Genomic DNA, 26,481 nt, shown 5'->3' with positions numbered 1-26,481 from the left:
AGGTGTTTCGTTTTTTTCCACTGTGAGTGTTTTTTCATTCATATTTCATGTGCGTTGGCACAATTCAAGGACTATAGAAACAAATGACACATAAAAATGAATACATGAATAATTATAGACCTTATGATTATTACATGGTACATTGTGAGAAGGTCCTTACTAAAGTATGCAAAACAACATAAAACTAAAAATACAGTGTATAAAGGCACAGGGGATGGTAAGAACTCGATGTTTAGTCAATTACACAATTCTTTCTGTATTCTTTATTCTGTATTCTGAACACACACACACATATAATCATATTTTGAGACTTATGTAAATACCATTCAACTTTTCTGGATTGCTTTTATCACGTTACACCAAAGCGTTTTCATACCATGTTAATTTATTATCCCCCTCAGCCAAATTGTTTTTCAACATTAAAAATGAATGTTTCGCATCAATATTTCCCGGGTTTCTATTATTTGGGAAATCCAATGAGGGCCGTGCTTGTCCCTGGGATTGGAGAAGTCCACTTAAAGTAACCAGCGGCCAGCCCTCATCAAAGAACCAGATGCATCCTTGTTGGGTTGCCATTTTGGCTGTGTCCCAGAGCGAAGGCTTGTTGCCTCACTGCAGGTTCGGTCCACTGTCCTTCAATAGGCACTGTCCTTCAATAGGCACTGTCCTTCAGTAGGCACTGTCCTTCAGTAGGCACTGTCCTTCAATAGGCACTGTCCTTCAATAGGCACTGTCCTTCAATAGGCACTGTCCTTCAGTAGGCACTGTCCTTCAATAGGCACTGTCCTTCAATAGGCACTGTCCTTCAATAGGCACTGTCCTTCAGTAGGCACTGTCCTTCAATAGGCACTGTCCTTCAATAGGCACTGTCCTTCAATAGGCACTGTCCTTCAATAGGCACTGTCCTTCAATAGGCAGCGCGTAACGAGATGCACTTTGGAGACAGGACGACGTCAGAGTCACACGAGGCGTGATTATAAGCAGTTCAGCTGCCTCGTTCGTGGAAAGCTCACACAGGCTTAAAAACTTTAAATGCATTATTTTAGTGTGCTAAGTCATTAAAACGTAGTCTGAAAAATGTAACTACAACAAAATATGGAGCTTGCTGTGTACTTGCACTGGTGGACGAGTTCTTTTACGGTTCTTGGCAAACTCTGCCTGCTGTCTTCAGTCGCCATTCATTTCAGTAAGGAGCCGAGGGTGAATCGCAAAGAATTATGGGGTAGACTACCCGGCAAAGGCTGCATCGATGCTGCCTTCAAAGTCGTCTTAGTGAAGGCACCTTAGAAGGCACCATTTCATGTGTCCGAATGGGCCAGCACTTGGTGCCTTCCTGCCTTAGAACGCTGCTGAAGAAGACAACATTTCTCGCCTTTGAGACGCTGCCTTTGTCTCATAATCGAGGCCTCGGTCAGCTGACTGACGGGCGCGTTTCGGGGTGTCATGTGACTTGTACGGAACGGTGTACTGTCATCCTCGGTCACATGCTCTTACACACCGCACATTGTGGTCTTCGCAGCGGAGTGGTGTCATGAGTCATGACGCACACATACCATAAGTGAGCGGTGTCTCACCCTGTCTGTTTAGAACTGAATGAAGACTAAACCACCCGGAACCCATGTCCCTGAACATCAGTTTAATGTCTGTTGAAAATCAGTTTAACCTCGGTTTACCTTTGTGTAGGTCAGCTTTTCTGCATTCAAAAGTAACTGCCATTAACCTTTTCTAAGGGCACTGCATCAAAACTGGGCCCATGCAATTCTTCACTTTTGGGTGTCCAAAAGTGTAACCTAACTAAAGGTTCAATAAAGGATAGAAGACTGGTCCCATTTCTTGATGGTGGATTCTGGTTGGGTCAGTCAGTGTTATTGCAGTGAGTCTATTGTGAATCTAACTCATTGGGTTGTATTCTTGTTGGGTCCAGGTTGGCTTGGGTCAGATAACCACTGATTACATGACTTCTTAGACTGGGTCAGGTCAGATCTGGCTCTCTGTTATCTCGCCTGGGCTGGACATACAGCAAGATTCATCGATGAACTTGCCGAACTGCTTCATCAACAAGTACAATGCATCGGCGTTCATATCTGAACCATAACCAATACATTTAAGCGGCTCTAATATCCTCTTCTGACTGCCGGAATGTCTGTCTGTTTGTGAAATACCAGAGTGATTTGAAAACATCGCTCTGAATTTTTCACTAAATGGCCAAGGGACAGCTTACCTGAAAGAGCTGAAAATCTCCCTTAATCCTCCATGACCCACATTATCTACAAAGTGCAGGCTTTCTGTGGAGGCTGTCCGTCCGTCACCATACAGATCAGATGGAGGAGTACACATCTCACCATGGCTCTGCACTTCTTTTTACTTTACCTGTGGAACTTGGCATGGAACCCCCCGCCCCCACCCCCCCCAACCAAAAAAAAAGGTAATCGGTAAGCCACTCCACTCCTGATTCATTTCTGTTCCATTCAGGGATGCCTGTATAAGTGTCCACAATTCCATATGGAAAATCCCAGCGAAAGTATGTTCCTGTCATCTCCAGTTCACTTCCATATACCCTATTTCAGAGGTCGGCCGGCGGTAATAGACTCTTATGTTTGGAGCACAGCGTGCATAATGGCATGCAATTTACTCAACTCCGCTTGCTGAGTGCACGATGCGGCCACAGTGTTTCGCTCAGGATAAACGTGCCTACCCCGTCTGCTCCCTGTTCCTGAGACAGGCCAGCAAACCGCCTGCCTGGATCAAATAGGCGTAATAGTGTCTCTAAGCGCATACAGTAATGCAGGGCAGGGGAAATGCAGGTTTTATTCAAGGCTCCTTTTGATGTTTTCCCCTTTTTCAAGATTCCTTTGGAGCCTATTTGTGTATACTGCATACTGTTCATGCTGCACTTATTGTATCACAATAATAATAATAATAATAATAATAATAATACTGATAGCCCATGATTTAATCAAGGTGTCATTCTGCATGTGTCTAACTTCGACTTTAAGTGTTAAAGACATTCGTTAATATTTTTTTACACAGCTTAGCAAATTCAGTGACTAAATTCACATCATTTGTTCTTTGTAACACTGACATAAGTCTATGTGGATCAAAGTTCCTGACATAGTCATGAAATCGTGGCCTGTCTTCAGTCACATGTTCAGTATTCATGTCTGCTATTTTGCTGAGCAGATTTTTTAATGAAAGGCACAGCATGGAGTCTCGTGCAAGAGAGAACAGCAGAATTTGAGTGGAATAATTATCAAAGAAGACAAGAGACGTAATAATGAAAATGAATAAAGAGTGTGTTCTTTTAAGATGCATTTTAAGGCTTTTATATTATTCTATTGTTCTATTATCATCAGCGAGTTAAAATTACTGTAAGAAGTAAGCTTTCGTTCTATTACATGAAAATCACAGTTGATTGCCTGTGGTGACATGCATCAGTATTTTTTATTTTATTTTGTGATGTATGACTTTTTTCATGCTAAATTTGGCAGCTGTCCAGGGTTTTGTGCTATGCTGACAGATAAGAAAGAGGTCCTTTTGTGCTGAGAAACCGAAAGAGGCAGAAACATACTGCTCAATTGGATCAATTCATCCCGGTAACTAAAAGAGAACAGCGAGAGTATTAGGGGAAAATTGTGCTGCAGGACTTTTTTTTTTTCCACCTTTTATTTTCAACACAACTCACATTCACTTCTCACCTCTGAACCTGACAGCAGGGGCTGCATTTCTCTGTCTCTGTGGGAAAAAACCAAAGTGGAGGACGATCAGAGCTAATTCAGTAATTATCCGTGATAATCTCCACTCAGGCTCTACTTCTGTGGGGCTTCAGGCAGCAGAACTGCGGGGCTATTAAACTGAAAGCACCAAACACAGCCACACCTGTCATAATGGCTTAATTACAGATTGTGCACTCTGAAGGACCAGGTGGGAGCCACACATGGCTGATGGCTCTGAAGGTTTTGTGAGTCAGCACCCCTACGTGCACATTATCTCTCTCTCTCTCTCTCTCCCTCTCCCTCTCCCTCTCTCCCTCTCTCTCCCTCGCTCTCCCTCTCTCTCCCTCTCCCTCTCCCTCTGCGGAAAACCCAAAATATTTTTGAGGTTTGTCCAAAAAATTAACTGGGCTATAACTAAATTCCTTATTCTCCAAAATGTACCCTTGGTGCACTCCTGGGTCACCTACAGAAGGGAGATGCTGCCCTAATTATTTTCACAAGATATTAGCGTAGTATCCGCTATTATCCGGAGTCACTTACACTCCTCCTAAAATATTATCTAAGTGGGCTATACAGTTGGATATTTTACTGAAGTCATTCTGGCTACATGCCCACAGATCAGAGGTGCAACAGCAGCACCCTGACTGAGGGTGAAGATTACCCTGTCAGCGCTAACACGGTGTTTCCTCCACAAAATCCGCGGAAGGCTCTGTTCATGTGCAATGTATTGATTCAGTGAATATCTGAATGATATGCATCAGACAATGGTGCCCATTAATACATTGTCATGGTTTTTGAATACAATTCTTTCTGCAATATGTACATTTACATTCAAAATCTCTATCAGTGCATTTTAAACTCTAAATGTCCTATTGACATTGACAGGTGTCTACATCTACAGGGAAAGCAGGCTTGGCCCTAGTTTAAGTCTGAGTGACTGTTGGCTGGAAGTGGGAATGCGTTTTAAGAATGTGGATACGCGTGGCGATATTGTGCTCGACGTTAATATTGCAAATCTTAAAAATTCTAAATGTCTCCAATAATGTGCATTCCGGCCACTGGAGATTTCTAAAAGCAGTAGGCCAAGGAAGAACATGGTGTAAAATCCGGCTATGACCAGCTTGAAATACCAGCTACCAGCTGTTTCAAAACATAGCTTGAGCTGTTTTTTTTTTCCAGCAGGGGACCCAAAAATGTATTCGTCAAAAATGAAAAATAATAATAAAAGATATTTTAAAGTGAGATGATAGAGACTGGATACAATAAATAACCAACGGACCAACTAAATAACACTAAGAAACGTAGTATTTCTGTCTGGTGGATACAACACTGATGTAGCCTACTGGGCAGCAACAGCTATCCACATTATGTCCTCACAATTATCCAAATGAGTGGGAATGTATAGATTCACACAGCGCAATTGCGCTTCTAGAATAAACGTGAAATAAGCAAACGTTTGTCGAATTGAATATGTTGTAGAACACATTGCGGTCACGGCACTCATCATACAAATACTTCAGTATTGTAACGAATTACAGCGGCAGCACTATTTGTGCCGAGGAAGCTCATAGCCTGTGAAGCGGCACTGCGGCAGCGTCGTATCAATGCGCTTGGATTTTGAGATTCTGAGGCAGAGACGGGGAGCGCCTTAGTTTTTCATGCAGGATTTTAATTGTTTGTTGCTTTTTTCCTCCTTTGTTTTATTTTTGTACTCTTCTTTCTGAGTGTCAACGCATTGCCTGGAGTTCCTATCACTTACAAGGGTTTGCATTTCTCGGTTTTGCATGACGCGCTTCGGAGGGGAGAGAGCCTTTCTTTGCGTGTTTGTGGAAATAAAAAGCGGAGCTGGAATAGGAAGGAAGCTGTGCCAGTCGCGTTGTGGGTTGGACTGGCCACGGTGCGTGAGATTCACTGACAGAGGCAGACAAAAAGAGCACAAGTGAGACAGCTCGACCGAAAGAGTATGAGAGCATGGGGCAATGCAACGAGGGAGGGCGAGGGAGAAGATTAGTGGGGAAAATATTTACTGCAGCTATCCTGTGTGCGTGAAAAATGTGGGGGAGAATGGTTTGTGGGACATCAGGTTCAAGTGATAGGTGCTGGGGGGTGGGGGGGTTCATTGTAACCAGCTAGCAAGCTAGCCAGCTACACGGATAGAACCGGTCAATTCTGCATCAAGGCTAAATTCAATTGGCGCGTGGACGGGGAGCGTTCGGATTGTGGGGTAACGAACTGTTCTTTTAGAGACGCAGTCAATCAATCGGATTACGGCGCTGGCATACCATGCTGATCAACGCAATCGGCTACGTGGTCGCGCACATATATTTACTTTTAATTTGCCCTTGCGATGAGGCTAGCTAGTGCCGCCTGCAAAGTTTTACGAGGTACATTAGCTCGCTTGTGTGATGACGGATGTTAATTTGTGGATGTATAAAGACCTGGGGTGGTGTTCTGTCTATTTGCAAAAAGCCTGACAGTTTGCGGTGGAGAGATGAGTGATGAGTGACACGCCGGAAGGGACCGTGGATTAGATTACATGAGGGGGAAAAGTAGGATGCCGCAGACGGAATCGCGCGTCTACTGTCAATTGCAATGTTTAGATGACAAGGATTTCTATTCGCTGTGATATGTTAATATTGCTCGCTGTGCGATAGATATCATCAAGAAACCTAGCCATCTAGGGAGGTATAGCTTAAGTATGAACGGCTCGAGTGCCAATGCTCAATGGAGGTTACTCTCGGAAATTGTGATCTATCTATTAATAAATATGTTAGAAAAGATAACATTTGTTAACAGTAATCAAAACCATGTTCTGTCGGTCATTACTGAGCTGATCAGTCAAACGGATGATCACTGTATGGAATGGTGATGTTACGCATCCTTATACGAGTCTGAGATATTGGCAACATGGTCTGAAGAGTTTACATATTTGAAAGAGAAATCCAATGCATGAATGCCACACAATTAACGCCAGTCAGAAAGCGTCCTTGACGTGTGTTACAAAAACTGCAACGATAACTGCATCGCTTTTGGAACTGCTACGTTTATCGCTTTCCTTCAATGGATAGTTTTGGTCTCATGAAAATGTTGTCATGTTGTTGAGAAACATTGTGTTGAGAAACAAGTGTCCTCTTGTGGATGACAACCAAGATGTTAAAGCGAGTGCAAAAAAGTGTGCATGTCATTGTTTTTCTCTTAACCAGTTCTAATAGGGCACCAGCTGTCAGATAATAATCAAGCATTATGTGATGAAACCGCTTACACAAGCCAGGAATGCTTCTTTGCAATATAATCAATGAACTGAACGTTTCCAAAGACGAAACCTAATTCTGCGTAATGTAATGCCGACGGCGCAGATGGTTTAATTTATTTATTAAGTACATTTGCATCTGATTTGACAAAGCCAAGTATTTTGTAGTGCTTTGTACTCTGAGGGAGTCTGAGAGAAATCACATTGTGATGTACGAGTGAGCACGCTGATGGCCGCAGTCGTTTCTTGATTTTAAGTGGAAAGCGGTGAAGTTGGAGTGTGCCTTTGTGCAGAAAATGAGCCTCGTCGATTTCTAGGCTACGTGACAGCGTTTCTCTGTTGAGAGCGATTTGACATTAAAAGCCAAACTGACGGTTTAAAATTGAATTATGAATGTGTCCACGTGCTGTCGCTGTTAAGAGTAGGGGTTTGGGGGAGGTGAATAGGGGGGTCCTTCTTGTGACACTTCAGACACCCTGAAATGAGCAGCACTCACGCATAACAAGCTGTTGCTAGGGACCCACGAGTGTTCTCTTTGGACAGTTGCCACCGAGGAAAATAGCTGAAAATTGTTGTTTCCTTATAGAATTTTAATGATGTTTTTACTGTACGCTGTTATAAATAAAAGATTAAGAGGCAGACTTACACAATCTTTGATTACCCACAGTGCCTATTGCAAACAAGTGTTTTTTTTTATTTCTTTGATTTTCTTTTTAGGAGGCAGCGGTGGCAGTTGTGGAGTGAATACCGGAGGCTCGTAATGAAAAGGCACAATGGAGTAACGTCTGTGGGGAATGTATGGTGAAGATTCGGTTGGTTTGCCGTGACGTGGCTCTTGGATTTAGTTTCAGTGGATTGGAGTCTGCTGCAGAACTCAAGGACTGGGATGTTTTGTCTACCGGTTTTCACATTGGGGAAGTTCCGGAGCAGGATTGATTGACTGACTGGTATATCGACTCGTGGAGAATTCCGAGTGTACTTTGGCACCGTTTCTGGATTTGGAGGTTTGTGGGCCTGCACTAAGGGAAACCGTGCCCGGCTGGACCTGGGATTGCTTGGGGGGTGGGGGGGGGAGAGATCCCATTTTTCCGAATCGGAATTAGCCGTTTTCGGTCCCGAGACGGCCCCCACCCTCGTGGAGACCCGCCGGGGCCCCCTGGCGGGAGTGACCCGGACGATGGACGGCCGGCGGCCCGGCGGAATCCAGAGGAAGAGGCGGTCGCGGTCTCAGCGTGACCGCAACCGCGAGCGCGGGGCCACGGGGCTGCGGACGGCCAACGGGAGGCCCAGCCCGCACCGCTTCTCCTCCGATTCGGAGAAGGAGGAGGGGGGCAAGCGGCCCTCCTCCCGGCCCAGGCCCCCCAGGAGGAAGAGGAAGGACTCCACCTCGGCCGAAGAGGATGTCATCGACGGCTTCTCCATCGCCAGCTTCGTAACTCTGGAAGCTCTGGAGGTAAGTCCTGGCTGTTCACGCCCAACCCCACTGGCCTCATCTCTGCTGGCCGTGCTGAGTCATTTCAATCTGTCTGAACTTTCAGGTTCACTCTGTATAGTTTTTTTTGTTAAGATATTGTTGGGGCTTTTGCAGCTTTATTGAACAGTACCGTGCATCGCAGGGGTCATCAAGGTACAGTCCTCAAGGTCTGAGACCTGCTGGTTTTCCACCCTCCCTTTACCTGGGAGTCAGGTGTGAAGACTGTCTGGCCAATCAGTAGCACTAATTGTTCAGCTCCTTAGCTGGGAGAAAAGAAAACCAGGGCCGGATTTGGATTGGAGGTGCAGATTTGATGATCGTGGCCTGTATCGTAGTGGTTAAGGTAAATGACTGGGACCCGCAAGGTCGGTGGTTCGATCCCCGGTGTAGCCACAATAAGATCTGCACAGCCGTTGGGCCGTTGAGCAAGGCCCTTAACTCTGCATTGCTCCAGGGGAGGATTGTCTCCTGCTTAGTCTAATCAACTGTATGTCGCTCTGGATAAGAGCGTCTGCCAAATGGCATTAATGTAACGTAATTGCTGGTGTGGAGACGGGAAGAATGGGAGTGAGAGAATGAGAAAGGCACGCAACAAAGGTTGTGCGTATGGGTTTGAACCGCCAAACTCGCGGCTGGCAATGAGGATGTAGATGGTGCTCTATACCAGCGAGACGCCCCAGCTCTGCGTTTTAAACTCACTCTGTTGCGGCCTTCTGGAAAGATCCGCCCGTGTTTTCAGTGTGTAAATATCTTCAGGGTCCTCCTCACCTTCCTGTTGCCTTGTCGAAATTAATTAGAGCTCCTCTCTCGCTTGGCGTCTCTGGTTCTCGGTGCGTCTCGTCTTGCCTTCCGTGCCCGAGGGGAACGGAGAGGGTGTTTTTTTTAAACAAAATGGCTGTGATTATGTCATTCGGCGGCCCCCGCTCGGGAGCGTTATGCATTCAGAGGGCATTTCGCCGCTGTGGCTGAAAGTGTTCGCTGAATTAATTCCAGCCCTGTGCCTGACTGCTCGGAATGACATTAAGCAATGTTTCCTGGAGCTCTAACATTTCGGCAATATTGACCCACCAAGGAAACACCGCGCTCCCATTGTAAGAAGTATAATTTTAATAGGTCACTATTATGTTACTAATGCTGTATAGGATTGAGTGAGAAGTGGACTTTTCTCCCTGGTTTATTTATTCAGCACTTAAAGCAAGCAAACACGTGATGGTTTACATATAGCGGTAAATGGAAGCAAAGTGTGCCATAGGATGTCCGCAGTGACAGTCGACCACAACCACACCTGCGTGCTCTCAGTATCAGGTCACAGGATTTTGAACAATAGGCAACTGCAACTTGCCGTCATAGCCATACTCAAATGAGTGCGAGTGATGTCTGTGCAGTGAGTTTGTTCTTGTTGTCGTTAAAGGTACAATAGGTACCTTTAACAGTACCTTTCAGACTTCTGACGGTAAAGAGAGGAATAGCAGCAACAAACACCCTCAAACCACAACACTGTTTATCCCTCCCCCTTCTCTGTAAACACGCTGATGTTGAAATGCCATTGGCTGTGGCAATCGGAACCGTTTTCATCCAAGGAGCTTGAATTGTTGTACAGTTATACTATATATAATGTCGGGCCGTCAACTGTATATTTTGAAACCCAATTTAAGGACTATAAACACAGGCAGTGGGTGAGTCAATGTGTCTGTGAGCCTTTTCAATGATAGGAAGGGGTTTACAATGGTCTTGTGACAATGTTTTAATACAAAAATCTTACTTGTTGTACCTTTAAAGTTGGTTTTGCCGTCCAGGTTAAAGCAGACACAGAAAAGTTGCTTGGTTGTGTGGCTTTGTTTAGATTCTGGGCAGAGAAAGTGATTCTCACAGAGGCAGGGACTGAAGTACAGGAAGGAAGCAGTCCATTCAAGGCTCACCACTGCAATGTCCCCGTCATTAAAATTCGTCCTTGAGATTGTTTTTAAATGCCTACTCAAAAGTCTCTTTGGTACTTTGGCCTCTTTTGTCTCTCTGTATAGTAGATGTCAGCTGGTTTCTTTGATATTTTTGTCTCGTCAGCAGTTTGAACCGTTGTATGGAAAGTGGGATATACAGATATTATTAAAGTTCTTTTAAAAGATGAAGATTTTATTAAAGACAGCTTGGCCCGCCCTGTGAAATATCACTTTTAGGGATCAGTCTTGCGTGATTACGGTGAGTCAACTCCTCTTGTCATTTTCTGTCCGTGGAAAATCGACTTTCTTGAGTACGCACTCAATCCCCCCCTCTCCTCCTGCTTGTTCTGGCCTCTGTGGTGTGTGTCGAGCCTGTCATGCCTGAGAAGTGAATTGGAGTGATGAGCTTGTAGGGGACAGACAAGGTAAGATAATCTTGACAGCAGAGCGGCGTGTCGCTCGCTAAATCCGATTTCACACTCGCGGAAACGGCGGTGAGGGAGCCAGCGCGCCCGACTCGGGGCGCCAGGCAGAAAATAGCGATGAGTTAACGGTCTCCCTTCCACAAAGTTATCCTGTAAGCAGATTTAGTGTAATTCTGAGGGTCTGTTTCGCTGCAGGGCTTTCTGGGAGATGATGCTGTGTGCGCTACATTTGCAACCGGTGCCGCTTCGCATTCTTTCGCCCGTTTTGTCGTCTCTTCCCGAAAACCTGCTACGCTAACATCGTTTCCCAAGGAGTGGACGTACTCCTCAGTTGAAAGAATTAGGAACGCGCTTCCATCCCATTTAGTCAATGTGGCTCAATTTGTTTTTCCTGTTAGCACACGTTGATTTTCAATAACAAATGTCCTGACATGATGCCTGTCATTGGTATGGTCTTTCCTCCGTTGTGTTCTGTTGTTCTCTCCCTGTCGTGACAGACGCTCCATTAGTACAGCCACACTGTCTACCTGTCGTGACAGACGCTCCATTGGTACAGCCACACTGTCTACCTGTCGTGACAGACGCTCCATTGGTACAGCCACACTGTCTACCTGTCGTGACAGATGCTCCATTAGTACAGCCACACTGTCTACCTGTCGTGACAGACGCTCCATTAGTATAGCCACACTGTCTCCCTGTCGTGACAGATGCTCCATTGGTATAGCCACACAGGCTCTCCCCTGCAATGGCGGCTCCTGTGTCGGTACAGGTCCCCAGGCAGCCTCCTCTGTCAATAGGGCCTACACTGGTAAACCTGTCGATAGGTTTTGGGTGTGGGAGGGGCTGAATCACTTTCCCTGATGCAGTGCAGAGTCACTTTAAAAAAAAAAAAAACAACTTACCTTCCAGATGACCTGTATTAATCCTCCCAAACAGACTCAGTCGACTCATCTAACTGCAGAGAGCATTTGTGGCAGCCCCCATATTTTTAGTAAAAATAGAATAGATGGCCAACTCCTCTACCAGCCAGAAGAGTTTTTATTTATTTTTTTCGGTTTCCTACTGATTGTTATTATTTTTATGGGTTCACAGATTGTTTGCTAATGTGTAACAAATCAGGCACGATCCCTTGCCAACAAACCAAAGTTTGAATTGCCGCCAGGATATTCGACAGTCAGAGTGGGTCGTAATCAATCCTAACCGCTGCAGTGCAGCCTATATGCTTCGCAATCAAGTTACTGTAAATCTGATTTTCAAATGGGCTGTATTTCATCCTGTGGTTTGGCCCAACATGCATGTAGTTTGAATTTGGCGCTGTGACGATATGACCATTGATTACTAGCCGAACTGAAAAAGGAAAAATACAAAATAAAGAGACTCACTTGTTTGTGAACGAGAATACATCAGTCATAACGCCTGATCTGCTCTGTGATGTGGTCCATCCTGTCTCTTTTTGCTAAATCTGCATTTAATTATGCAAATGACCCCAATGGCAGGATAATGATTCACTCCACCATATTGATTTGCTGTTGTGTGTTACATAAAATGTGACTGATTTTATGGGTAGCTGTTCCTGCATTCAATTATGTTGCATAATACATATATAATAAAGATATACACTCACCGAGCACTTTATTAGGAACAATTTTACTTTATTACTCCTACTTATTCATGCAATTATCTAATCAGCCCATTGTGTGGCAATGCATACAATCATGTAGATACGGGTCAGGAGCTTCAGTTAATGTTCACTTCAACCATCAGAATGGGGAAAAAATGTGATCTAGGTGACGTTGACTGTGGAATGATTGATTGTTGGTGGTTTGAGTATCTCAGAAACTGCTGATCTCCTGGGATTTTCCCGCACTCTAGTCTCTAGAGTTTGCAAAGAATGGTGCAAAAAACTTAAAAAATCCAGTGAGCAGTGTTAAAGAGATGTCAGAGGAGAAGGGCCAGACTGGTCAAAGCTGACAGGAAGGTGACAGTAATGCAAATAACCACACATTACAAAGGTGGTATGCAGAAGAATATCTCTGAACACACAACACATCATAACTCTAAGTAGATAGGCTACATCAGTAAAGTCTAATAAATAACTAATAAAGTGCTCACTGAGTGTAGACATAGATACAGACATAGACTGTAGGCTAATTATCAGTCAGCGTGGTTCAGTAAAGCTGAGGGATTTCGATTTTTGGTGTTGCTTCCTGGTGTTTTCTCTATTTTGAGAGAACCTACCTGCGAATACTATTGCTGGAGGTTTTTCTGCCACTGCTACTCTCCAGTCACAGATGATATTGCCTGGTTTTATTGTTCGTACAGTGTAAAGGCCCCTCTACACCTTCTTTAAATGGGACTGGAGTAAGCAATTTGTCACGGATTCCTTTCATGCAGTACAGAAGGCCTTACTGTAAGCAATGTTATGAGAGCCCCGAGTCTGTTTTTCCCCCAAAAAAATATTCAGTGTGCATTAGAACCTGCCAGTGTAACCTGATAGCTTCTGACTCCAAGGTTTTATTACCTTACACCGTGATGATACCGCCTCCGTCCTTTTAGGGAGTTTTACAGCGGAACGAATGGCGCCTAGCCTGAATCATCACGGCTAATTTACCGCTCAGGACTCGCCAGCGGACGGCTCTTCTTCGTGTTCAGTCAAGGCTCTTTTACACAGTGGTGGGAGTAGCGGGGACAAGCTGTCCGAGCGGGAGAGAGACGGCCCCCGAGAGTTTAGCGGGCGGTGACACGTGTTGCTCTCGCTCCGCTGCTCCCTCGTGTCCGAGTGCTGGTTGATACGGACGGCCCGTCCCCTGGGCCTCACTCACCGGCTACATCTGACCTGGTACATTTCAATGGGATGGGACCTTATACAGCACTGCAGCGGTTAGGATTGATCACGACCCACTCTGACTGTTGAATATCCTGGCGCCGATTCAGAGTTTGCTCTGCTGGCAAGGGATTGTTCCTGATTTGTTACACATTAGCAAACAAACTGTGAACCCATAAAAATAATAACAGTCAGTAGGAAGCCAAACCGGGGCGGCCTGTAGCGTAGTGGTTAAGGTACATGACTGGGTCACGCAAGGTCGGTGGTTCTAATCCCGGTGTAGCCACAATAAGATCCGCACAGCCGTCAAGGCCCTTAACCCTGCGTTGCTCCAGGGGTGGATTGTCTCCTGCTTAGTCTAATCAACTGTACGTCGCTCTGGATAAGAGCGTCTGCCAAATGCCAGTAATGTAATATATAAGTGGGGACCTTATATAGCCATCTGAGACCTTTGCTTTAGCCTCTCTGAAGATGTCTCTGAAACAGGTTTGACTGGTAATAAAGGTATTTGAATACATTTGACGAGAAGCACAGCAAAGAATTCACCGCAGATACTAAGAAGTGCTTAACAGGGCGTGAAACGCAGGGTGTGCGCTAGGTTTAAATCAGGCGTCTGACGATCCCACTGTATTCTCTGGCTCTGTTCGTTCCCATATCCTCTCTCTCTAATCCCTGGATAAAACCCGTGTCCAGAAAGCAAAGATTTAGTGATTATATGGTTTCAGGATGTCATCTCGGAATAGCCTTTGGCAGGGTGGTTGATGTGGTTGGCTCTGCAAGGCTGCTGGATATACCCAAATTCCCACCGCACGTATTACCACAAAGCGGTGTGTTCAGATTCTGAACGCAGGCGGGTTTATGAAACGGAATTTCACGTCAATCTCTCTAAGTCATGTCTGAATTCTTTAAAGGATTCCTGCTGCTTTCCCTCCCCGGATGGGAGTGTGATAAAACATTAAGCGCAGATAAGTCAAGTGAAGTTAAGGTGCCTGCAAGTACTAATATATGTGTCACGCAAACAAAACATTAGCTTAAATCATTACAAGGTTGTAATTATATAGAATTTGCACAATATTTTTTTCTCTAAAATACTGTTTTGCTAAATGTGCTGGCATGGCTCCTTTTGTGTGAAGCCGTTCCTATGTGGTAAAATGTTCCTAGCATTTAGGCTCGTTATAACAGAAAATGTTTACACATGTTTTTGGCTAAAAGAAACTGAGGGAGGGCTTACTGAAATATTTTTTCATTGTTTTTCTTGGTCATACCTCTTAGCTGACAGAATGTTGGTGTCACATCAAACCTCTTTTCCTGGCTGTGGTACTGTGTCTGTGCGTTAAGGGCCCCCTGCCGTTGTCACAAGTCAAATGTGCCGAGATGCATGTTTTCCCCATCTCCCGTCTCTTTCTACGTGTGTTACAGTTCAGCGTAATGGAAGATCAACACACAAAAAGATAAAACACGTTACCCCATCAGTAGTCACAAATTAAGGCCTCTGTTTGGCTTTGATGCTTGCTTGGCCATGTCGTATAAAAACTGGATCATTATTTATCGGATGGTGCAAAGTCCACAAAGACAGGAACGACAGAGCAAACAATGAGCGTGTCAATACAAGCTGTTCTCCACTCCCCCCTTAGTTGCTCTTGTGACGTCGCTCCACATTACCTTCGTGATTTCCCCTGTTCCTGGAGATCTACCGTCCTGTAGGTTTTCACTCCAACCCTAACAAAGCACACCTCATTCAACAGCTAGAGCAGGGCTGCCCAAACCCTGTTCCTGGAGATCTACCGTCCTGTAGGTTTTCACTCCAACCGCAACAAAGCACACCTCATTCAACAGCTAGAGCAGGGCTGCCCAAACCCTGTTCCTGGAGATCTACCGTCCTGTAGGTTTTCACTCCAACCGCAACAAAGCACACCTCATTCAACAGCTAGAGCAGGGCTGCCCAAACCCTGTTCCTGGAGATCTACCATCTATTCAACGGCTAGAGACATTGTTGAGCTGCTAATGTGGAGAATCAGGTGTGATAAATTTGGGTTGGAGTGAAAGCCTACAGGACTGTCGATCTCCACGAACAGGGTTTGCAACAACTGTCCCTGAGGACGGTTCCTGCACTGCAGGGATGTCCAGTCTTGTCCTAGAAGAGCCAGTACGGATGCAGGTTTTTGTTTTAGCCCAGCACTATGACGCCAGATTGTACGAATGGCGGTCGTCAATCAAGACCTTTCTGCAGGATCAGGTGCTTTGAGGATAAGACTGGACACGTCTGCTCTCCTGGGCCTGTTGACAAGGGCAACGGTAGGATGCAGGCAAGGCAGGTTTATTTATATTGCATATACACAGATAAGAAAAAGTGCTTTACATGGGCAGTAAAATAGATTTAAATATATAAAAAAAATTTTTTAAGTCTAATGATTTCGGCACTGTATGGGTTTCATGGTCTGGTCCGGTCCGGTCCGGTCTTGCCGAGCTGCTCTGATTGGACCACCAGACCCAGCCGATTCCCCCCCGGCCCCTCCCCCGCCCTCATCGCCGCCCGGGGCAGCCGCATGCGGCTATTTCTGTCTAATCTAATTAGACGCAGCCCTCTAACCCTCCCCTCCGCTCTGCCCACAGCTGGGACCCCAGGCGCTAGAGCCAGGTCTGTGTGCTGCCGGGGTGTGCGCAGAGCTAATGACTGCGTGAACACTGGGGTACAGTGCTGATTTAAAAATGTTTAAAAGGTAGTCTTCCGACGATTCGCTAGCTAAATTTGTTGATGCGTAATTAGCCTCATTCTGTGTGTGCGAGACTGATTGGCTTAACATTTAAGAGCGTTTTGGTGACGCTCAGCTCAGTCTCTCACACACACACACACACACACTGGAGTGTAATTTACACCTGGTAACCTGTTATGCACCTGTCGATTGTTTGGGATTCACCTGTTTTAAACCCCCACCCCTCCCCAAAATATAAGCAATTTCACCGTTGACACCTACGCATGGCGTTGGATGGAAATCCACGATGGTATTGTTCAACAGGGGACTCAGAAAATCACAATGCATTCCTTATCCATGTATTAAAAATAACTGAACTGACAGTCGTTGTTGCATCGGCCTGCCTTCATGAAGGTGTGGGAGTGTGTTTACCCTGCTGAATTCCAGATGAAACCAGCCTAAGCTGGTTAAGCTGGTTTAAGCTGTGCTATCAACCAGCTGTTCAGCTGCTGACCAGCCTTTAGTTAGGTAGTCCACCAGCTGACCACCAGCTTAACCGCTTCAACCAAGTAGAGGCCAGTTTTGACCAGCCACAGACCAGCTTGAAGTGTGAAAAAGACAGCTTAAACCAGCTTGGAAGCAACCTAGAAAAATCAGATCACTCTAAAGAATCTCAGTTTAGCTGTAGGTGAATCCTATTCTCCCAGTCTCCTGAGGTTTGGTGTGAAACACTTCCTTGGAGCCTCCTAACCACTTTATGACCCAGCTGTGCTCCCCTGCTCTTTGAACGGACATGCGATTAGCTGAAAGAAGCCCCCTCTTCGTCTTCGTCTTCGTCTCGTGTGATATTAAACCGAGTGCTTCTGCTGAAAGCCGCCTGTTTGCCGCCGGCAATAAATAAACATTACGATTGCCTGTCCTGTCAGCATGCGGTGAAGTGACGATGAGAGAGTAATTTTGGCTCATTACAGCGCGCGCCCGATCCAAACGCAGGTCCTGGCCATACGGGGCAGTCCTGCAGCGGTGTGATTAAGGAGGAGTTTAAGAGAGCCAAAATGGGGCTGGAGGTCGCGTGTAATGTTGCTGACACGGCACTTCCCACTGCGAGGCCTATTGTCTACCTGCCTGAAAACGTGCTGGCTTCTCTTCCACGGCTGTTATCGAAGTGTAGTTAGATTATCATTATTTAGTGAAGAAATGATGTTTCGCTTTTTGTATATACAGCATGAATAGGATGTAGCCTACGCTGTAGTGTACAGCCTGCATTGATTCTTTAATGTAGTCCACGGATGGAAAGGACTAGCCAAGCCTTTCTATTGATCTGTAAAATGGCTGCTGATGGGCTGTTTTGTTCGTGGGAAAGCGTTGACTTGTTTTCGTCACTGAAGTGCATGTTTTTTTTTCATGTTATATTTGGTCGCCAGCGACATCAACATGAGATGAATTAAACAGTTGGCATGAAATCAAATTTGAGACGAGAAATTGGTTCAAGGTTTTTTTTTTTTTTTTTAAGTAAATGTATGTGCTTTCACTTGTACATTATGTGCATTTATACCAATTTAACAGCAGGAGAAACTGAGCGTACAATTTATTACAGTAGGCTACTGTGTCCATTAATGATGTGTTTACAAACGCTCACTTATGGTATCGACTTTCTGGGCCGCAGGCTGTAAGAGCAGACAAGCTAACGCATGAGCTACTACAAATGCTAAAACGCATATAAAGAGTAGGTAAAACACAGCAGATGTTGTAAAGAACGTGCTTTGAGTGCTAGCTGGCGGGGATTCCGTTCACACATTCACGTCTCGTCTTCCCAGTTTTGTCTCCCCCTGTATTTTAGGGATGCGAGTTAGCACCATTATCTGCACAACCGCTGTCAAATTTGAACAATGTCTACAGGCCTTTACTCGTTCGCCATCTGATATCGATGCAAAGGCCGGCCTCCAGGGGTTGGTTGGGGGGTTTTGGCATCATTTCTTTTCCCTTTCGATTTGGCTAATTGCTCTTCACTTTGGCAGCGCAGTCAGACAAGCCCAGGGCCTCTCCGCCTCCACGTATCGGACCTTACATACCTCACGTCAGACGGGATTATGTTTCATTCGCGATATCAGATGTTTTACCGTTTCTTATCCACACTAGATCATCGCTATGTGTTTAATAAGTGAGTGGCAGACCTTCTAAACGCGATGTTCGCGGCGGATAAATTATGCATCAGCTACATTTGGGAGGTCTGTCTGGGTGCCTTAGTTAAAGCTTAATGACAGTTTGTTGTTTCTTGTAGGATGGGATTTCTTGGCACGATGTTCTACACTAATTGAATTGAAACACTGACATGCACTTTGCGGGGGAATGGAGGAGAACAAGACGGGCCACATTTCTACACGTGCAGATACTCTAGAAAGGAGGCTGTTAATCTATCATTTTACGAAAGAATGTTACCTATATGCCTGATGTTGAAAAATCGTCAGCAATATTCAAGTTATTATGTAAGCTATGAACAGAGTAGGGTGTATTTGTGTACTTGTATGGTGTGATTGTACTGAAGTGGCAGTCGCTGGCATTAGCAAGTAAGCTAACTATTTTCACAATGTGTTTAGTAATATCTGGAGCAAGTTAGAAGGCAGTGCAAAAATGTTTTGTCATTTCCTGGAATTTTGTTTTGCACCGTAAGCAGCTGTCTTGCACACAATCGGATGTGTTAATTGGCACGTTTGTGGGGCTGCCAATGGAAAAGTGGGTGATCACAAAAAAACATTTGTGATTAATGCTTTCATAGTCCGTTGTCCCTGAAAAGTACAAAAAAGACATGCTATAAAGTTTTTGAAGTCTTTCTTGGCTTTTTCTTCTGCTGTCTGTCTGTGGTGCAGCTCCCACCTGCTGCTGGAGAAGCAAGCTTGAGACTGCTAAACCTCATCTTCCTCCATCTGCTCCATAACTTCCATCATACACGTACTGGGCCGAGATAAAAGCTGCGGCAAGACTGAACCGTTTAATGGCGACAGTCTGCTTCTGTGAAGCTTGAGGACTTCAGAGAGTGGACTGTGGCTTGGTTGCGTTGACAGGCCAGATTTTTTTTTCTCTTTCTGTAGTAGAGCCAAGCTGTACTGCACCGCCAGTGTTTTGGGAAATTGGGAAAACTGGTGCGGCGTAGCTTGCATCGCGTTCTCGTTGATATTTCTGCCAGTTAAACTCTGCCAGAAACACCGTGCTCAATACTGTTTTGCATTTCGCTTCATTTTATAATGATAGTTTCTCTGAAATGGCTCTACTCCACTTAATTATAGAGGGACGATTTCTGCACCCTAAAGGCACTGTGTGTTTAAATGCAGTCATCTGTATGTCATTCACAGTTACCTGGCTAATGTGTGAAATATTATTTCTATATGCGTTATGTACATGTATGTACGTGTTATTTGAAAAGGGCCGGTCGGTACATTGTGACATGCCTCATAATCCTTCCCTTAATTTACTGTGAGCTGCCAGCTAGTCATCTCCGCCAAACCGCTCTATTGGAAAACAAAACGATTGTTAGTAATCCAGAGTAAAGCTACAAGAAGCTGTCTGCGAATCTGCTGTGTAAATAGTGTGTGCGTGGTGCGTTCTCAGGTCATCCTGCTAAATATCAACCATGTACATTTTCTCAACTTTTTTTTCTAGAAATTGATATGCAATAAAAATGTTGTTCATTGTTGACAGTTCATCATTAACTAAACTTCAATCTGAGAAACAAAGTAGTAATGTGCAATATCACCAGGTGCCCTATATTAATTCTTGATTTTACTCATTTAATCTGTTTCTACCATCCCCAAATTTAAAAAGCCCTGGTATTTGTGGACCCATCATATCGCTGCAGAGCCAGGCAGTTTGGGGGTCCCCCTGAGTTCACTGGTTCAGGTGAAGGCCAGGCAGTGGGCTCTTGCTGATATGGCTTCCATTGGAGCGGGGCTGTCTGTCGTAAAGCCTGCAGCGATAAATCAGCCCTTTAAATGACTCCACATGGGAAAGGAGGCAGTACATTTGCACTACATAATAGTGATTTCTTCAAACATTGGGAAGGACATGACGAGAAAGCAATGCGATGTTCTTCTGATGTGTAGGATCAGATGTTAAGTTCACCGTATAGTTGAAATTAAGACCCACAGTCTCTGTCATGTACGCAGACAGTGCTGCAGAGATTTTTTCAAAAGGAGCGCTGGATAATATCAAGCCGGCGAGTTGTTTGCCTTCCGTCTGAGCGTTGCGCACGCATTAACCTCAGCAACGCTTCACGCCAACACGTAGGAAACTGACATTTGAGAGATGTTTACCCCTCGTATTAATAAGGTTGCTTTCCTTGTGGGTTTTTTTCCCCCTCCGTGTTCGCCTGTGGAAACGAGCACGTGTTGGTTTCGGCGCATGGCGGTCGCACGGGTAGAACATGGAGCCCACCTTCAGAGCTCGCCTCGATGAGCATTAGCTCAGTGCTTCCCTGGAAGGTGAGATACTGTATCTCAGTGAGACCTTCCTGGATAAATTAAGGATCAGTAAAACCCATCTTCCTGGAGAGCTATCGCCATGTACGTTTTCACTCCAACCCCACCGAAGCGAGCCTCATTCAACAGCTACTGATTTCATTGAGTATCTAATCAGTATGAACTGGTGTGCCAAATTAGGTTCAGATTAAAATGTACAGGATGGTAGGTCTCCAGGAACAGGGTTGGGAACAACAGCATTAGCCTGATTTCTTTCACTACTGAAACCCAGAGTCACCGACTCGGTATTTGCTGGTGCCCCCCGACAACCTCTCCCGAAAAAAGGCAAGCGGGGAGGAAGGAACAGGTTCAGAGAGGCGGCGTCTGTGTTATTTTGAAGACGACATCGCGAATGTCAAGTGTACAGAAGCCTTAGCTGAAAACGGGAAGTGTAGAATGTGTTTCTGTCGCGTGCGCCTTTTCATCCCCGCTGTCGAGAGCTGCTTTGCAAGTGAAATGCATCTGGGCCCGGCGCTGAGATCTGTAAACTATAATCTCAGGAGCTGCGGTTGGAGCTGGCTTGTTTGCCTCCAGGCAGCCAGCCACTGTGCCGTGTGTTGTGAGTGTATAGGCTAAGTACTTTGCATAATTCTGCCGTGCACTATCTACTCTACAACTGTTAATAATCATGGACTTCTGACCCGATACCTCCGGTTTTGAAAGAATGTGTTTTTTTAGACTGCGCATGATTCATCATCAAAATGAAATGCCATTTAGATTGTCAGGATGGTGCATAAACTTATATCATTTTGAGAGACGTGAAATGCTAATTTGGTTTCTTGATGATTCAATGACCTATTTCGCAACACGTTGCGACTCCCAACGAGCTACGTGATATTTGACCGTCTAGGGAAGTTGCAAAGCTTATTCAGTAGCAGTTCTTCCTGTAAGTGGCACTTTAAGCCTGAACGGAAGTGATTAAGCGTTGTGCGGTGTGAAGTGGCCTCGTGAGACCTCCGTGTGTATCCCTCCCCTGTCACCTTCTCATGAACTGCAGCGGAGAGGGGCTTCCCCTTTTCACCCCCTGGGGCTTCCCCCTTTTCACCCCCTGGGGCGTAGAGATGAGCCCTCCGTCTTACACCGTTTGTCTGAATGGGTCCCTGCAAGATCGAAGAGTGAAAACTTGTGTCACTAACGGTAAAGATAGGTGTTCGTAAGCGAGACTAGCATAGGTCCTGGCCCTTCCGCTTTCAGTTAAAATGTGTATCGTTGTAAGCAGTAAAAAAAAAAAAAAATGTTGTTCATAAATGAGCACATTTTTATTGAGTCTTGTTGCAAGCCACTTTTGCTGTGAAAAATCGAGTCGCTGTTAGTAAGAGAGACCAGCAAATAGGTCCTGGCCCTTCGGCATTCAGTTAAAATGTGTATTGTTGTCGAGTTGTCAGCAGTTATAAAAAAAAAAAAAAAAAAGAAGAAGAAGAAAATCCAAAACGGGGGCATGTTTATTGAGTCTCGGTGTCCGCTGCTTTCGCCGTCGCTCCTGCGTTAGCACGTGGTCCGGTACGTCATGCCGTCTCCCGTGGGCTCGTGGGATTGGTTTTCGGCCGACTGGTCTCAGCTGTCGGCCTGAACGAGGTCAGCGAACGCTCTTGATTTGTGGACACCATTTTAAGGTCTGGGGTAAAAGACTCTTGAATAAAAATCTTGAGTGCTGAAGTTGTTAGCACGTTAGCTGGCTACTTCGCTGTATCCAGTGACATCGTGAATTTTGAGTGCACCAGAAGAGCATTGAGTGCATTTCTGCTCTGAATTTTTCCCTTTTCTTTATTTATTTTCGGTTATTTTGGGGTTGTGGTTGTTTTTGCAAAAAAACGGTATGTGAAGCAAGTACTTTCTTGGCTATCTGTCAATAGCCGGCCTGAATTGCGTCCTGACTGGCTTAAAGGAAGCCATTTAGCCGAGCAGTAAATTGAGGCAATCATTTTCGGGGCGGCTTAGCTTTGACCCTGCGAATCAGCCGAAAAGGCCGTTGAGTTGAGTTTTCACGAACTAACGCTTCTCAAACATTGGCGGACATTATGCTCTACACAAGCATGAGAGAGGATGTCAAAAGCACACATTTCTGTTGAACCGTTTCGAAAGGGTAACTGCCATTTTTCACTGTATGAAGTTGCCGCTCAGGGCACCACTTATTTGAAGGTTACAGATGCGGTAAGAGCCGTCGATGAAAAGTCGTTAGGCCTGCGGCTACTTGAAACGCTCTGGGTTACCGCTTCATCTGGCTTTTCCCTGAGGCTCCTACCAGCACTGCAGTTTGACTTGGGTAATTTGGCCTTTGACCTTTTCCACATTCGTTTCTGTCTGTCATGTTGGCCAAGTAAGAGAATACTGCCCTGCTGACACAAAATGTCCTCACAATGTTGCTGCGATGTCGTGAAAATGTTGTAACGTCGGCAAAACTTTTCGGTAACGTTGTGTGAGAACATTTCGTGTTCGCTTGCTTGTGGGGTAACGTTGTGTGAGAACATTTCGTGTTCGCTTGCTTGTGGGGTAACGTCGTGTGAGAAAACGTGGCGGTGCGGTCCTAGCACGTTAGCACGTTAGCAGTATGGGAGCGCAGCGCAGTGTGTTCCTCCGCGTATCGAGCGTTGATCGAATGCGCTCGCAGTGTTCGGCCAGGCAGGCCGGCGACGCGATTAACAAGAACCGGCGCCATATGGCGAAGGGACGCGAGAGTCCCGCCCAGACGAGGGCCGCCGAAACGGGCAGCGGGAGGAACATCTGCTCACCCCCTCCCTGCCTCCCAGAGAGAGAGTGAGATCCCCCCCCCTGCTTCCTTCCCTGGGACCTGCCCTGGTGAGAGCTGGTGTCCTCCCAAAGAAGCTTGCGGAGCATCAGCCCCCCCGAGCGCTCCGGAGCCTGGCCCTGGGCACGGCATTACAGCGTCTGCTCACTGGGGCCCAGAGTATTTTTAGGTTCAGAACGGCGAGAAACGAAAATGTCTCTCCTGACACCCCCCCCCCCCCCCCCCTCTCTCTCTCTCTCTCCCCCCTCCTTTCTTTTTCTTTCTTTTGTCGCTTTAAGAAATGTAGGTTACGCCACGGAACAGAGCAGACTTCACTCTCTTAAGCCGTTTAGTCAGATTTGTTTCTCCTGTTTTCATCAGGAGAAAATGGCTGCCGCGGTGCGTCCATGGATTCACAAACGTTAGCAAGTGAAGTGGTCCCAGGGGACCGACTGTGTTCGTAAGCTGGCACAGATAATGATTGTGAGGGTCAAGAGCAGTTGCACCTTTTGCTGGAGCTTGTCTGCGATACGCTGTGTCAAAGAGAAAACGTACGGAAAGTACTGCACAGTTAATTAGAATGTAGTACCTTGCACAATTTATTATTTATTATTTAGTTATTGTGGCTCCATCTGTTTTTTTCTTTTTAGATGAATTGTGTTCGACTCTACCCTGTGTGTTCCGGTATTAAACTGGATGATGTCGATTCAAGGGGGTTTGTCCCGTGAATGCTTCTGAGTGTTCAGACTTACTCGGTTGACTTTTAGTAGCCAGCGTTTTTCTCACAAAAGGCAAACATTTGAATTGGCATACAATTCAGGTTATTAATATACATTTTAGGCCGCGTAAAATTGTTTGCTCCAAACTTCAGCCAGTGCCTTAAGCCTTTGGCAATAACATCATTTTGAAAGTGAAGATTATTTATCTCGGGGAAAATGTAGTAATGACTCGGTAATAAAAAAGCCTCCGTGGGGGAATCCGTTTCCTGGCCCGAGACTGTGAGTAATTAGTTTTTCCTCCCTGCGCGAAACCCAGAGGGGAGTAGGTGAAAGCGCATATTCAGGTTAATGAAACCGCATTCATACACGCATCACTGCATGGTACAGTATGTGCATACTCATGAGCACTTTATTAGGAACACTTATTCAGGCGATTATCTAATCAGCCAATTGTGTGGCAGCCCTGCAATGCGTACAGTCGTGTAGATACAGGTCAGGAGCTTCAGTTAATGTTCACATCAACCATCAGAATGGGGGAAAAATTTACGTTATTAAAATTATGTTTTTATCTGTAGACACTAAAGTGGACACTAATGAAACTGCACACTCCATAGCAACATAGGACTGACCTTAGGTACAACAAGTTATAACATTATAGAAAGAAGAATGACCACAATGCATGTTTCGACATCATCTTCCGGTTCGTTCTGCAAACATTCACATTAGATGACTTCTGTAGTAGCAGGGGGGCAGTGTTTTTATCTGTATTGTTGATTTCGCGTTTTTACGATAAGCGGCAGCTCGCCCATTAAAGCGCCGTTTGCACCGGTGCCTGGTTTAGTGTGCCGTGAAACAGTCGTGACCAGGAAGACGGACGCTATTGCTTTTTATCGGTGGCGTGAGAAATAAAGAGGGGTGGAACGTTTGTGTGTGTGTTTTCACTTTAACTGACTAAGTCCTGACACGACCGGAGAGTAATTCATTACGTTTCAGTGAGCTTTAACAGGAGAGTCATCCCTGGCTCATGAGTAAAAATGTATTAATTAATGTGAATGTAGCCTGTTGCTTGTTTATTTAGTGAACGCTTGACGCAATGGCAGTGCCTGCACTTGGATTGAAGCCACTCTGTCGAACCACTATTGGCCTACATCAGGCTGCTACCCTGCTGTGGAATTTGGGATTTGGCTCGGTGTATTTTTAATATTACAATCCAAAAAGAATCAATTCCCCCAATTTGGAATGCACAATTGTTAATCGTTTGTTCGTCCTATTTGTGAAACATCCTTATGGCCGTGGACATTAAGCATAAACGTATTAGTTTATCAATAATTTGATAATTCCTTCATTAAATGCTTGTATGCTTCTTTATGTTGCTGCCATTTTGCTTTTATAAATCACAGGGTGGAAGTGAACTGCAGAACTTAAAATCAGAAAATTTCAGTTGCGTTTAAAATCGGCCTTCCCTTTCACATGGGTTTTCGGGTGGGTTAATGTCAGCGGTTTAATTGCCACAGGACACACACTGCCCCCTCCTCGCTCTCTCGCTCTCACAGGTCAGGAGAATAAATATTTAATCCCGGTCTCGATGAGGCCTCGCATACGCTCGCAGAATACTGCCTATGGCCCGCGGTGGTCCGTTAACACGCGTGTCTCTCGCTCTCCCCCTCCGTCTTCCTCCTTATCTCACTCGCATTCCCCTGCTTTCTCTCCCTCTCCACCTCCCTCTTGACCCCGCTCTCTGTCCATCCGAGTAGAGAAATGAGCTAGGTCCTTCTTTTTCCCCCCATAGTCTTTACTGGGGAGTGGAGTCTAAACTCATTGGCTGGCCTGTGTGCTGGCCCTTGAGTTCCCTAGCCTTTTGCAAGTCGAGCAGGAGAATGTTGGGTGGGGTTGAGGTTGGGGTTGGGAGAGGCCCCACCCCCATTTTACATGGCACATGAATCTCCTGGAGTGCCGTGAAGAGGGCTATGAGTTATTTGTGTAATGAAACAGAAGAGAGATCCTCTCGGTCCTCTCTGAGTGGAGAGATGTCTGTTTGGCTTCTCCTCTGCCAGCTGTGGCCTGCGCCGACAGTTTGTTACCATAGCGATGGCTCAGCAGGGCCCTGAGGAATGCTTGTCAGAGCGCTAGCGCTACTACGCTAATATGAAGCTTTGCTAATACGAGGAGCGCAGCGGCCATTGGGCCAGTGAGATGCCTGTCAGAGCGCT

General features: G+C 45.6%; 1 protein-coding gene across 1 annotated transcript in view; it reads left to right on the top strand.

The window, feature by feature from the left end:
- Positions 1-5,316: 5,316 nt before the first annotated feature.
- Positions 5,317-26,481, top strand: part of LOC133107570 (autism susceptibility gene 2 protein homolog) — a 229,596-nt gene continuing 208,431 nt past the window's right edge. Inside the window, exons 1-2 of the mRNA XM_061216563.1 lie at positions 5,317-5,652; positions 7,681-8,416. Of these exons, the coding sequence (XP_061072547.1) occupies positions 8,141-8,416 (276 nt within the window). The 5' untranslated portion in view covers positions 5,317-5,652; positions 7,681-8,140. The remainder of the gene's footprint in view (positions 5,653-7,680; positions 8,417-26,481) is intronic.

This window comes from Conger conger, chromosome 13 (genome assembly GCF_963514075.1).
Source record: "Conger conger chromosome 13, fConCon1.1, whole genome shotgun sequence".
NCBI lineage: Eukaryota > Metazoa > Chordata > Actinopteri > Anguilliformes > Congridae > Conger > Conger conger.
This window is presented reverse-complemented; position numbering and strand designations above follow the sequence as displayed.